The sequence below is a fragment of the Trematomus bernacchii genome, unplaced genomic scaffold, assembly GCF_902827165.1.
Source record: "Trematomus bernacchii unplaced genomic scaffold, fTreBer1.1, whole genome shotgun sequence".
NCBI classification, from domain to species: domain Eukaryota; kingdom Metazoa; phylum Chordata; class Actinopteri; order Perciformes; family Nototheniidae; genus Trematomus; species Trematomus bernacchii.
Window position 1 is genome coordinate 812,683 of NW_022987601.1, and position 14,408 is coordinate 827,090.

Genomic DNA, 14,408 nt, shown 5'->3' on the forward strand with positions numbered 1-14,408 from the left:
TTATGCTTTGTATTCCCACTATCCTTGCATGAACTCTAACCTTACCTCTAACATGGATTAATAAATAAAGGTTTATCTTATCTTAGAGGTCGTAAAAATATAAGTATGTGGAGAATATTTATGTCACGTGCCGTAGTGGGTGTGTGTGTGTGTGTGTGTGTGTGTGTGTGTGTGTGTGTGTGTGTGTGTGTGTGTGTGTGTGTGTGTGTGTCTCTCTCTCTCCCCCTCTCGTCTCCCTCCAGGTGTTCCCAATCCCCAATCAGGGCCTCCATAAAGGACCTGAGGCCGGCTAGTTTAACCTGTGTTTTGTTTATTGTTAGGAGATGTGCTGTTTGCTACTTTGCAGATTGTCTGGTGAGCCCTCTTTACTTTCTTTGACTGATCAAACATCACCTTGTGGCTTCAGCAATCAGTTTCTTCTCTCTCCCGGTTATTTTATATGTTGTTACTTCCCTTTGTACCCCTAGTCCAGGAGGGAACGTAACTATTTATTTTCTAGTATTTGTGGGCACTTTTCTCCAATGTTTATATAATAAATTGGGTTTCTATTTTTTCATGTATTAAAGTAAAACAGTTTATTACTTCAAACATCTTGTTTGATTCTCGTTGTGTCGAGACCTTACTGTTCTGTTTCCTCAGAGGAGCAGCACTTTCATATTGAGTCAACAAAGAGGAAACAGAGACCAAACACTGCCTGGGGAATAAATCAAATACTCTCATGTGTAACGCAGTATGTATATGACGTTATGATTCATGATGAATTGCCCACATGTTCATATGTTATTGTGATAATATATATATAAATGTGTAGAGAGTTTCCCTGCTGTGACTCAAACAGGAAGTGAGAGCCACAGAGACAGAAACCAACAAAACGTCACGAAACTCACCTTTCACGCTTTATATATATATATATATATATATATATAACACACACTGTTTTCACACTATATTTACACATTCGTTTTCCAAACAGAGATCTCACTTTCTGATCGTTTTCCTCCGCAGTTTCTCTTCCTAAAATAACTAACATCGTATATCTTCAGGGACACTATTACAAACACCCTGGTACACACATGCAGCTGCTTCGCCTGATGCTCACTACCAATGTCTTGACCTCTCCTATAGTATGCAGTGCCATGGATGGATGAATGAATGAATGGATGGATGGATGAATGAATGAATGAATGAATGAATGAATGAATGGATGAATGAATGAATGAATGGATGAATGAATGGATGGATGAATGGATGAATGAATGAATGAATGAATGAATGAATGGATGAATGAATGAATGAATGTTCTATATTATTTTAATGACTGATTGAACTCCAGCAGTATTCATCTAGATATGTTATATGTTTAACTGCTATGCCTGCCATCTCTGCTCTGTGTCATCTCCTGGGTTCTGTCTTTTTATTTTCTTCCTCCACCACTACTACCTCCACTACTACTACTACTACCACACTACTACTACCACTACTACCTCCACTACTACTACACTACCACTACTACCACTACCACTACACTACTACCACCACTACTACTACCACTACTACCACTACCACTACTACCACTACCACTACTACTACTAATACGCTAACCCTTTAAAATCTGCTCTCCCCCCTCTGACAGCTGTAATTTCAGGTGACTCGACGCAACCCTCCTCCACCCCTTTTCACCTCCTGTCCCTCTGAATCCAGGGTCAAGCTAAGCCACTCCCCTTCAGACCGACCCCAACCATCCATTCACCACCACCAGTGTCTAGCCCCCGGGGGGTTTCATCGGATCGGTTCTCCCCTCCTGAATGATACTCCTGCACAACGGGGCCTAATCACCAAAACTCCATTACATTCATTTGTGTATTCCTGGCAATAAATATGTATTCTTTCATCAACACCGTCTCTCCTGATTGAAATTGTGTTGCTCTGTTGGAGGAGCCTATGACCTCAGAGTTTCATTGTCATATCTACACTATAGCTGTGTACCCATGACAATAAAAGCCTTGAAAAAAAGTTTGAGAAGTTGGTTTAAGGTCAACAAACAAACAGCAGCCGATTAGACTTTGGAGCAGCAGGTGAGGAAAGCTGTGAAGCTGTTTCATAAATAAAAGGTTTATCAGCAGCAGGTGGGACTCACCTGTCCTCAGAGACGTCGTCTGGGACATCCCGGGGAAGTGAGTGAACTCCCAGGGCGGGTCCATCATCAGGTTGTCAAAGATCTGACCGGAAAGTAAAATAATAATCACATTTTTGTTAGTATTTTCTAACAGTTATGCCATATAGACAAAATATAACAGACACATACTAATAATAATGTGTAAACAGTGATTCATTTTAAATAAACATTGTAAAAATAAAGAAAAATTATATAAAATAAGGTAAAAGATGTGTTTTTTGCAGAAGATGACTTTTAATATTGTATTATGTTATTTTGATTCACTTTTCTGCAGTTTTTCTGCTAACGAGTTTACCTGAGTGGAGGTGTGCAGGTAGTGGTCTTCTGCAGCCATGGTGTCTGCAGGGCAAAGGTCAAACAATTACACCTGCAACGTGTAGAAACACAGGGGGAATACAAAGTCTATGAATAACCATAATAATAATAATGCAAGCGTTACCCTTCATATATTATGCATTTATAATAATTAATGGATTCTTTCTTTGATTAATCATACTGTTTTTGCATTGTATTTCTACTATTATTTAAATGTTATTATTCATGTACATCATGCAGTTTTGTCAATAAACAAACATAAACAATTATTATTTATTTAATAAAGAACTCCTGACACTTGTTGCTGCTTGGCACCGCGCGTACCCGCAGTTGCACATGAACGCGCCTGTGTGACTTGTGCTAGCTCTCTGGCTAACAGTTAGCAACACAGCGTCACTGTTTTTGTTGTTTGTGTCGTTAAATCGAGCATTTATAAATCAAAATGTGATTTAAAGTTAACAAATCTACAAAAGGGACTCAAGTTCAGTGACTGTTTGAGTGTCGGCTTCGTGTTACAGAATGTCCTGAATGAGGCAAACAGCTAACAGGCTTTTCACTTTATAAATAGGTAATTCCGATGAATATAAACACTTAATACTAGATTTAAAAATGCCGAATTCACAAGTGGATGTGAATTCAACCATATATATCTATATTTCTGATGCAAGACATTATTGTATTTGCTGGCGAGAAACTAAACTCTAAGTCCTAATTTTTAACACAGAGTTTGGTGTGACTTCCTGAAGCTACCGGGCTAATCAAGTGGTGCAGCACAACAAAGCACTGTGGTAACGAGTCACGGTTACATTAAATAAGTAATTCTGATTTAAATACACACTTAATACTAGATTTATCCAAGCCGAAATCACAAGTGGATGTGATATATACCACAAATATCTTTATTTCTGATGTAAGACATTACTGCATTTGCTTAGGGAGAAATACAACTTGAATTTCTCCTTTTTAACACAAAGTTTGGTGAAACGTAACACCAAACTCAGTTCATAATTTTGCAAGTTTAAAATGATATTTCACTTTTCAAATCAGAAACTCTAGCTCAAAAACTAGAAATTAGCACATTTCATAATCAGGTAGATCTTGTCTTTAATTCGGCGTGTGTAAAATCAACATTATACCGAAATTTAAATAAAAACTTCAGCATTTTCCACACTATCTTTTGCAGATCGCGGTAGGAAATCCAGCAAACGAATGTATAGTCACATTAAAGTAAGTAATAACGACTAAAAATAGACACTTCATACTTGATTTATACAAGCCGAATTCACAAGTAGCCGTCACATAAACCATAATTATCTTTATTTTTGGTGTAAGACATGTTTGCATTTGCTGGGGACAAATACAACTTTAAATTCTTATTACAGTTTGGTGTGACTTCCCTAAAGCCTAACAGCTAACTGGGAGCTTCAAGAGAAATCAACTTGAATTTACTATAAGATTAAAGAGTATTAGTAAATAAGAACTCAGAACTTCTTATTTAGTAGAAGTTTAACAAAATCACAAATTTACAAGGGAAAACACTTGAATTTTCTGAGGTTAAACATTAAATAAACACTAAATACTAGATTTAAACAAGCCGAATTCACGAGTGGATGTCATGTATACCATAGATATCTTTATTGATTGTGCAGGACATTCTTGAATTTGCTAGAGACAAAGTAAACTTACATATCTCCATTTTAACACAGAGTTTGGTTTGACTCCCTGAAGCTACCTGGCTAATCAGGAAGTGGTGCAGCACAACAAAGCGCTGTTTTAACGGGTCACGGTTACATTAAATAAGTCATTCTGATTTAAAGAAACACTAAATATTACGTTTAAACAAGCCGAATTCACAAGGGGATGTCTAATATACCATACATATATTTACTGTTGATGTAACACATTGCTGCATTTGCTGGGGAGAAATACATTATTAATTTCTAATTTTTAACATAAGAGTTTGGTTTCTCCCTGAAGTCACCTGGCTAATAAGGAAGTGGTGCAGCACAACAAAGCACAGTTGTAACGGGTCACGGTTACATTAAAGGAGATCAATGCAAACACCCAGCTGTGATATAATAAAGTGGTTAATTAGTCTTACCTGGTTATCTCGGTCAGGTGAACAGTCGGATTCTCAACATGCACTATGGGTGACACTTCACTGAAGTTGACTTTATTTGCTCATGATTTCGCCATGCTGGAACCACAGGATCCATTTGGTTTAATTGTAGTGCGTCATGACGTCATTAGCGCCAATGGAGAGAAATGGTTTTTAATCCGAGAGAATAAAAGCAGGTGTTGTTTAATCCTGAGAAAGATCAGGTAAATCCTGCAGGTGAAATTTGTCTCTCTCTGTTTCACAAAGTTGATTTCCTTCCCCACTGGAAATTCCCCGTGACGTTAAGAGAGGAGGAGAAACGAGAGGAGGTCTCACTCTGAGGGGAAAATCTAATAAATGTTACAGTTTAAATTACATTTTTGGGTCAAATATGTTTTTGATTAACAATGAATTTACTTTGGTGTTCAATATAAACTCAGTGAGACAAAAATAACTGAGTTTTGCAAATATTTAAGAAATATAAAGTGTAGAATATTATAGTATAGTAGTATACAATGGATGGATGGATGGATGGATGGATGGATGGATGGATGGATGGATGGATGGATGGATGGATGGATGGATGGATGGATGGATGGATGGATGGATGGATGGATGGATGGATGGATGGATGGATGGATGGATGGATGGATGGATGGATGGATGGATGGATGGAGAGATAGATAGATAGATAGATAGATAGATAGATAGATAGATAGATAGAGGGGAGGGGCTCCTTATTTTCATCTAAAGTAACAGACAGAGAATCAGCTCTTTGGAAACAGGGACATAAATGTATGTATGTAAATATGTTAACGTGACGTTTACTATCTGTGGAAGAAATAAGGAAATTAAATGGATTTCTTCTTCGTTTTCAATCACAGAACAGGAACCGAACAGCTGTTAAAGGTCCCCTATTATCCTGTTGTTCATCAATATATCACAGGTCTCAGATATATCCAGAGCCTGTCTCTGATTGGCTGAAACACCAAACAGATCATTGCAGCATTACCCATAATCCCCTCTGTTTCAGCCCTGTTTCCAAAGTGCTGATTCTCTGTCTGTTACTGTAGATGAAAATAAGGAGCCCCTCTCCACGCCCCTCTGAGAGAGATTTGGTTAAAAAGAACTATTCAGGTGATAAGGGGGGGGGGGGGTTACCTTGGTTGCTGATTGGCTAATGGTTACACAAGACAAAACATCATTATGACATCATCAAGTGGCCAAAATCTGATCAGCTCATTTTCAGACAGGTTTTTATAGAAATGGATCAGGACAAAAAGAGAGAGAATCTTTGTTCCTGAAACTTTCAGAGTCTCTTTCCACAGAGGGGACACATGTTGATGTAGAAGAGACATGAAGAAGAGGGGACACATGTTGATGTAGTAGAGACATGAAGAAGAGGGGACACATGTTGATGAAGAAGAGACATGAGGAAGAGGGGACACATGTTGATGTAGAAGAGACATGAAGAAGAGGGGACACATGTTGATGTAGAAGAGACATGAAGAAGAGGGGACACATGTTGATGTAGAAGAGACATGAAGAAGAGGGGACACATGTTGATGTAGAAGAGAGATGAAGAAGAGGGGACACATGGTGATGTAGAAGAGACATGAAGAAGAGGGGACACATGTTGATGTAGAAGAGACATGAAGAAGAGGGGACACATGTTGATGTAGAAGAGACATGAAGAAGAGGGGACACATGTTGATGTAGAAGAGACATGAAGAAGAGGGGACACATGTTGATGAAGAAGAGACATGGAGAAGAGGGGACACATGTTGATGCAGAAGAGACCTTGGAGACCTTTAAAACATATTTGTACAGAGGAATGTAAAGAAAAGTACCTCAGGATTGTTTATGTGTACTTTGCTTTGCACCCTGATGCACCGGAGAGGATATTATCTGCAGAGTGACACCTCTTTCTCTCTATACTCCATCTTTGTTTTAGTCTGACTTTCTGACCTTCTGCCCCCTGCTGGCCAGGGTTTGTATTTTTAAATCATTTTAACTGATGATGCATTTTGCATAGAAAATGCTAAGGGAGTGACTTTTATACTTATTTAGTAATGTGAGCCCTATAATAAGTTTATTATGTTAATTCCTTACTTTTCTAACTTATAATGTAAATAATCAAGGATGTTTACATGTTGTTAGTTGTAAGCCTATCATCATGTAAACGGACCTCGCCTTGTTTACATGATGCTGGGACAAAACAAACACATCCCAAACTGGCATCAATGATGAAGTTATCTGATCTCATTATAAAGCGTAACTGCAAAATTGAGGGAAACATCCCCATTAAACCCGCCATGAAATCATCTGATCTGATACCGGGATGAAGAACTCTATTGTAGAAGAAATCAGGCAATTATCTAATGTTGTACTAATTAAACAAAACCAGGAGAATTATCGGAATCATAATATAATACAAGTACCAAAAGTTGAAGTATTCATAAGGCATACAAATAAATAATGTATTTTTATAATTATAGCTGCATTTATTCATGTCATACTTTAATGATGCAGCCTGTTAAAGAGTTCATTCTAACTAATACATAAAGTTAAAATAATACATCATCATTTTCACTTTTTGTATTATTCTGAAAATGCAAAGTTACTTAAAGAGGCTTGATTATGTTTTTGGGGTGTCACTGTGTAACCCTTGCGCTCCTATTGGCTAGCGCTCTAACACATTGTACGTGATTGGCTAAGGGGCGGGACATCTCTAAGCAGTTGACCAATCACAATTTAAACAAGAGATTTGACAGAAACCATGTTGTCTTTTGTTCTTAGACAGTCTTTAGTTTATTCTGATTAAACACATATAAGAATCAGTTATTTAAACGTATATATATATATATTTACTTTTAGTTGTTACAACATTCATAATAACCTGAACGTCACGTCTAAGAGCATCTAGAAAACAATTAGTGCAATTTACAGATAAAACTTTACAGTTGACACAAACAGCTTCTGTCTGCAAAAATATACATTTCATCTATTCAAGAAAACTTCAGGAAGTAAAAGTGAACCAAAGTTACAGCAACGTAAAAGTCGAGATGGCACCTGGAGGCACGTTAGCTCACACACACACACACAGGAACAGGACAGGTGAGGCACGTTAGCACACACACACAGGAACAGGTGAGGCACGTTAGCTCACACACACACACAGGAACAGGTGAGGCACGTTAGCACAGAGACACACACACACACACACACACACACACACACACACACACACAGGAACAGGTGAGGCACGTTAGCACAGAGACACACACACACAGACACACACACACACACACACACACACACACACACACACACACACACACACACACACACACACACACACACACACACACACACACACACACACACACACACACACACACACACACACACACACACACACACACACACACACACACACACACACACACACACCACACACACACGACAGGTGAGGCACGTTAAAGCACATTTTTAACATTCAGCAACAGAAAGTCGTTTTATGGCAGCGACACGGGGCGAGAAAAAATACATTTCCAAATATTTGTTTTGGATGAATATACACGACACCATTAGCTGCCATTGCAGGAAGACAACTCAAATTAAAATTGTATTTAACAGGAAAAAAAAAACATCAAAATTCTCCAGTCCAAAAATTTGAAAATTCTCAATCTCAATTTTAGTTTTTATTCTCGTAATTTGTGAGTTTTTTCTTGTAAATTCATAATGTTCTTAAACCAGAAAGTATTCAAGTCTTTTCCCAATAAACGATGTATTCATACGCTTACGTTCGTGTCTTTATATGTTCAAAGTATTACTCCAAATGTATTCATTTTGACTTTATTTGACCTACAATGGCCGTCATATACTGTCATGAATATTAGCTCAAAAAGTGCAGAAATAAAAGGCTTTTCTGTCTCTGAGGATTCGGCAGAATGTTTCCAGTTTGATGGAGCCCGAAAAAACAAAGAGTTATATGATAATAATATTATAAACTCTAGATATTTTATTTGTGCGCTGTTTGAGCTTTTCCAACGTTTCTTTCCCTGACACTTTTCCTCGAGGCAACGGGCGTGATCATCTTCTCAGACAGAAATGTGGCTATTTCTTTTACTAAATGTCCGCATTTGATGTCATTTCATGTTTTTCTAAATCTAGTTTTTGCTGTTTTTGCTGTTTTTTTGGTCTGAGGACGAGAGACTGCTGGGTGTGCATCCTTTAACTCATTCACTCTTTATATTCCTGCAAATCAGAGAATCTATTTTCAGGTTCATTTCAGTTGAATTCAAAATTGCAGAGAACGTGAATTCTTGTCAATTTTTGTTTGGAGTCATAATATAATTTTACAGAGCCCAATGTGTTATTTTCATATCCTGTGCAAACAAATAAAAAAAGCAGTTTTTAAGTATGAATTCATATTTTCATGATGTTTTGATGTTTTGATACTGTGTGTAAAAAACTACACCTGAAAAAGACCTACAGTATATGTGCACCATCCTTATTTTCCAATGCTATTATACTAATCAAATAGTGTAAAAAAGTTCTTAAATGTTGACATCTACAAAATGTATTTGCAAGTAGATTTCTATAGCCATTTACGTAACGTCCACACGGCAGCGTGCGTTGAAGCTTGCCGGTGGGCGTATCTGGCGTGCGACCAACAACCAATCACATTAACCTCCCGCCCCGGACACACAAGCATGCGGTTTGATTGGCTAGAGCTTGTACTGGCATATGATTTGATTGGCTGGCGCTTCCGTCGACGCTTGAAAAGTTGAACTTCTCTCAACGCGAAGGAACCACAATGCAGTTCGGCAAAGCGTGATGGCGTGTGGTGCAGTGGAATAGTGCGTTGGTGTTGGGATCAGGGGGTCATAGGTTCAAACCCCACTGCAGTCAGCATGTCGTTGTGTCCCTGAGACACTTCACCCCAAAGTGCTCCTGTGGGGATTGTCCACAGTACTGAGTATGTAAGTCGCTTTGGATAAAAGCGTCTAACAAGTAACATGTAATGTAACATCTAATGTGACGTCACCCCATTCAAAGGGAATGGGAAGCGTCTCCGTTGAAGCAACGCACGCTGCCGTGTGGACGGGCCGTATGTGAAACTACTCTTTAATTTAATTGCTTTTTCCTATATTTGCACACATGTTATACACCATTATTAAATACATACCCAAATAGATTTAAATGTCCTTGAAATCTACATCAAAAACGATTTAGTGCAAGTTGATTTTCATTGAAATTAAGCCGAAATAAAGTTTATTCTAAAATAAATTAAGAATAATTTGGCAAATGATGCACAGGAATATAACATATACTTAAAGGTAGGGTAGGTAATTTTGGAGAAACCAGCTCGAGTGCGCTAGATTTTGAAAATATACAGCTGGAAAAAATCTGCCACTTCCTTACAGAGCCCCTCCTCCAACACACACGAACGCGCACATGACCAATGAGGGCACGAGATAAGTTTGTGCACAGATGGAAGGCTGACAGGCAGGTAGGCCATCCAGTTATTTTAGCCGGGCCAGCTAAAATGATTGGTCGTGCTTTTTACAGTACTACGGCTTCCACAGATGATATTTTTTTATGGATTTTTTGTCAAAGCACTTCAGATATTCATTGCTATCGGGATGTTAAGAGCATTCCATGGAATATAACAAAAAGTGTATCTCGAGCCGGTTTCTCAAACTTACCTACCCCACCTTTAAGGTAATAGTTTAAAAGATATGAAACCAGCAGTTCTTGTCCTTAGTGTGAAGGAAGAGGATGTTTAACACTGCTGTAAATTCACAACACTAGTAATAACACACTGCAACAGCTTCTATGTGCACAAACTATACAGTGTCGACTGAAGAAGCATTTCACTCCACAGTTAATGAAACCAACAGGTAATGCCACTGATGACGGATCCACCTTCATCCAAAGCATCGGTGTGAGGCTTTGAATTAAAACAGGATCCTTGAAGTCAAACACAGAACTATAACGAACCTTCTAGCACCGAAAAAACACCAAACATGATCCAGTTAACACAGATTTCAGGTTAAAAACACCTAAATATATCGACCAAAGTACAGTGATTTAATACTGCTGTGGCTACGGACCTTCAGAGGAAGATCCCTCGTCTTTCAATCTGTGTTTCTTCACTTAAAGCAACTCTAGGAATGTGTGCGAAGTTCCTCTTTCATTAAATCCTGCTGTAAGTGTCTTTAAGTGTAAACTGGCAGCTGAAGCTCGTCTTTAAGAGAAGTCCTAGTGGCAGCAAATCAACAATAACAGCGAAAATCTAACAATAAAAAGTAAAAAAATAATTCAGTGTTATTGTTTTAGGATTGCAGATCGGATAACGTACAAGGGGCTGCCTTATAATAAAATATGATAATTATTGTGTGCCTGACGATGTTATTTTAGTCCTTTCAACTAATTTATTCTGACGTTTTTTTAATAAATTGTTCCTAAATTCCGCAATTTTACCTTCAAATTGCAAATAAATCCTTTAAAATAACTAATAATGAGATCAATATAATCCTACTCCGTCTTGTTAGTAAGTTATTAATGTATTGCCTTATATTATTTTTGAATGACAAGTTAAGTTTTGTTTTGGCAATAGCCTATAGCTTGCTAACTAGCCTACAAGCTAACTAGCTCTTCAAGCTAGCAATGTTTCTCGTCACTTTAGCTAGTAATTTAGCTAGCTTCTTAGCAAGTGTGTAGTTCTAACATTGTGTTTTAACCTTTAAGTTAATCTATATTCTTAGTTTACAATATTTTTCTCCCAAAAATGTATTGAATTTTGATTTAATTCAATTTTTTACAAGCTAGCATGACTGAGCATATTTCGATGTTTCTGATGCTATCTGTAAACACATGAACTCAGTTGCAGTGGCACATTATCTCTGCACATTTTTCTAATTCTTATTCTCCATTTTCTTTACAAATTAAGTATTATTTTGGCATACAAGCAAGCTAGCTAGCTGTAAACGCAAACAGGCTAGTAACGGCACTTTAATGTAGCTACTTTTCAAGCTAACATCACAATCATGGGTTTCATTCTTGTCCATACTCCTAATTTCTCTCTATAATATTTACTTTATTTTAAATGTGTTGCGACAAGCTAGTTAGCTACCAGCTTGCTAATGTAGCTAGTTGTCTAGGTATGTTCTGGTGCTACCTGTAATGTATTTGACTCAGTCTTGACGACACATTGTGTCCCCATTTTTGTAAATTTCTTTACAAATTATGCTCTTTTTTTTGGCACACTAGAAAGCTTTCCAGTTAACATTTACCCACTTGAAAGCTAGTGATGGCGCTGTAATGCTAGTAGCCTTGAATAGCTAGTTTTCTGGCAAGTTCCTGTCTTTTTGCAAACATTGACACGATTTTGTAAATTTCAAAAAGGGCAAGCTTTCTGTTCTAAACATTTAAGGATTTATAAAACAGTTTTGGCCATTATAAATAATTAATAGCAGAGATTTTTCTAATTTAAGTTCTGAGTTTGTTCCTTAACAACTCAACAAGCTAACTGCTATCTAAGAAGATGGAAAGAAGAGAAAGTCAGTCAGACATCACCGCTGTTTACTGAAAACATCCCGTACAGCACAGTTTGTATCGTAGCAACAACACCATCTTAATTCATTTGTTAATCGTGTTTCACAAGCTAATTTTAGCTAACGCTGTAGTACGCTATCCAATCGTGTTTTTAAGCATTTTTTGACTGTGAAATACCAGCACTCGTTTTTAATAATACCAAATATCTTGGAAGAAAATTGTTCGGTTAAGGTCGCTAACTTGGTCACTTTGATATTAATCACTTAGCCATAGCTTATGCTATTCAATTCATCTTGTGATCTCCATCTGGTGAGTATCTACATTTGAGTGAAAAGCATACGGAGATAATGAAGCTGCCAGGTCTTCAAATCCACATAAGATATAAGATATATTATTCTGTGCTCACAAGTTATTAATGAACAGTAGTGCCAGGCATACGGGTGAACAATGAGGGGAGATTTTTGTATTTTAGCTCCAGAAAAAGTCCAAATGTCATGACAAAGTTGCTATATGCTAACGCTAGTAGTCTGGATTTGATCTTGAAATGTTGAGATTATTTTTTACATTTCAACATTATTCCTCAAAAGGCAAGACACGTTTCTGCTCTGACTTTCATCTCAGGTCTGGCACAATTATGCATCTAAATCTGACTTTATTCTCAACGTTAAGCAAAAATAATACGTTTTTTCTTCTCATTTTTTCTTCTTATGCCTTCCCCGTAATACTTTTCCATATCACAAAGTGTGTGCCAAGTCATTTTTATAACAAGATGATGAGAAAATAAACAACATTTCCTTTTAATCCTAACAATAGTCGGTGTTGTTGCTGAAACACAAACTGTGCTTCTCCCACAGCTCCAACTGATCTGACTTTTATTTTTAATATCTTCCGCCCTGAAGCTGCACACATGTTTGATTCTGCACGCTTATTCGCTTTTAAAGAGCTTCACTAAAACATGAAATTGATCTGAAACCAGCATCACTAAAGGATTTCACGCAACAGCAGCAGCAGCAGCAGAAGGAGAAGAAAGCCAGCTCAGTCTCCAGCAGAGATTTGTGGTTTAGATTATGTTATGTTGTTACAGCTTTGTGCAGAAACTGCCTGTCAGTCTCTGCAGTTATAATACATCATCTCTAATATAGCTGCACATTATTATCACAACTAAATAACAATAGACTCCTACTTACTGTACATACAGTCACACCTGGACAGAAACTCCTTAAATAGATGAATTTTGATCGACTCTTTGAAGCTTATCCATACTGAGGAATTGTCAACTATGCAGACGCTTTTAAAGTCTATTAATAACTCTTGTGTTTTAAAGTAAGAAAGTTCATTTAAGTTGCTGAATATGAGAAGTGCTCAGTCAGCAGGATGTAGTTAAACCTTCGGGACTTCCTGTCGCTGTCTGCAGGCTGTACATCACAGCAAGAACCAAAATGGCCGCCCAGTTGCAGCAGGAAGCCTGTTAAAGGCAGGAAACTGATCTCCAGGGGGGGGGGGGGGGGTCAGTGTGCTGCGTCTCTGGAGGACGGGCTTTCAGAGCGTCCGTCCTTCGAGGCGGAGGATTTCTTCTGCTTCTGTTTGGACTTCCTCAGCATCCTGACCTGAGGACACAGGAACACAGGGAGCATTACAAAAAACTACAAAAACATATACTAAACTACATTTAAACTACAGGTGACACACACACACACACACACACACACACACACACACACACACACACACACACACACACTTTGGGAGTAATGTGATAAATGCAGTGAATTCATCTAGTAAAGATTAAGTAGGGTTTTACTTTGAAAAAGATATATAAGACCAATATATTACCTTGCAGATTAACACGCATCACAAGATAAGTCTCAATAGCCTCTCATGTCAAATGCAACACACCAAATAACAGATTAAATACACTTTTACTAAGAAAAACATTACAAAAAAAAGAGAAATACACAAAAAAACAACATAAACCAACTACAGGTAAACACCACTTTATGATTTTTGGAGTAAAAAGCTAATGTTGGGCTATAAAGGAACTACAGCACAGTCACATGACTTCACGTCACCACCGCTAAGCTAAAGGCGGCTAATGTTGGGCTATAAAGGAACTACAGCACGGTCACATGACTTCACGTCACCACCGCTAAGCTAAAGGTGGCTAATGTTGGGCTATAAAGGAACTACAGCACGGTCACATGACTTCACGTCACCACCGCTAAGCTAAAGGAGGCTAATGTTGGGCTATAAAGG

General features: G+C 37.9%; 2 protein-coding genes across 2 annotated transcripts in view; both read right to left on the reverse strand.

The window, feature by feature from the left end:
- Positions 1-4,877, reverse strand: part of LOC117482565 (nuclear factor NF-kappa-B p105 subunit-like) — a 40,005-nt gene extending 35,128 nt beyond the window's left edge. The window contains 3 exon segments of the mRNA XM_034130699.1: positions 2,138-2,219; positions 2,472-2,543; positions 4,593-4,877. Of these exon segments, the coding sequence (XP_033986590.1) occupies positions 2,138-2,219; positions 2,472-2,510 (121 nt within the window). The 5' untranslated portion in view covers positions 2,511-2,543; positions 4,593-4,877.
- A 5,485-nt stretch (positions 4,878-10,362) lies between these two features.
- Positions 10,363-14,408, reverse strand: part of LOC117482571 (diacylglycerol kinase theta-like) — a 28,828-nt gene continuing 24,782 nt past the window's right edge. Inside the window, 1 exon segment of the mRNA XM_034130705.1 lies at positions 10,363-13,762. Coding sequence (XP_033986596.1) covers positions 13,664-13,762 — 99 coding nt within the window. The 3' untranslated portion in view covers positions 10,363-13,663.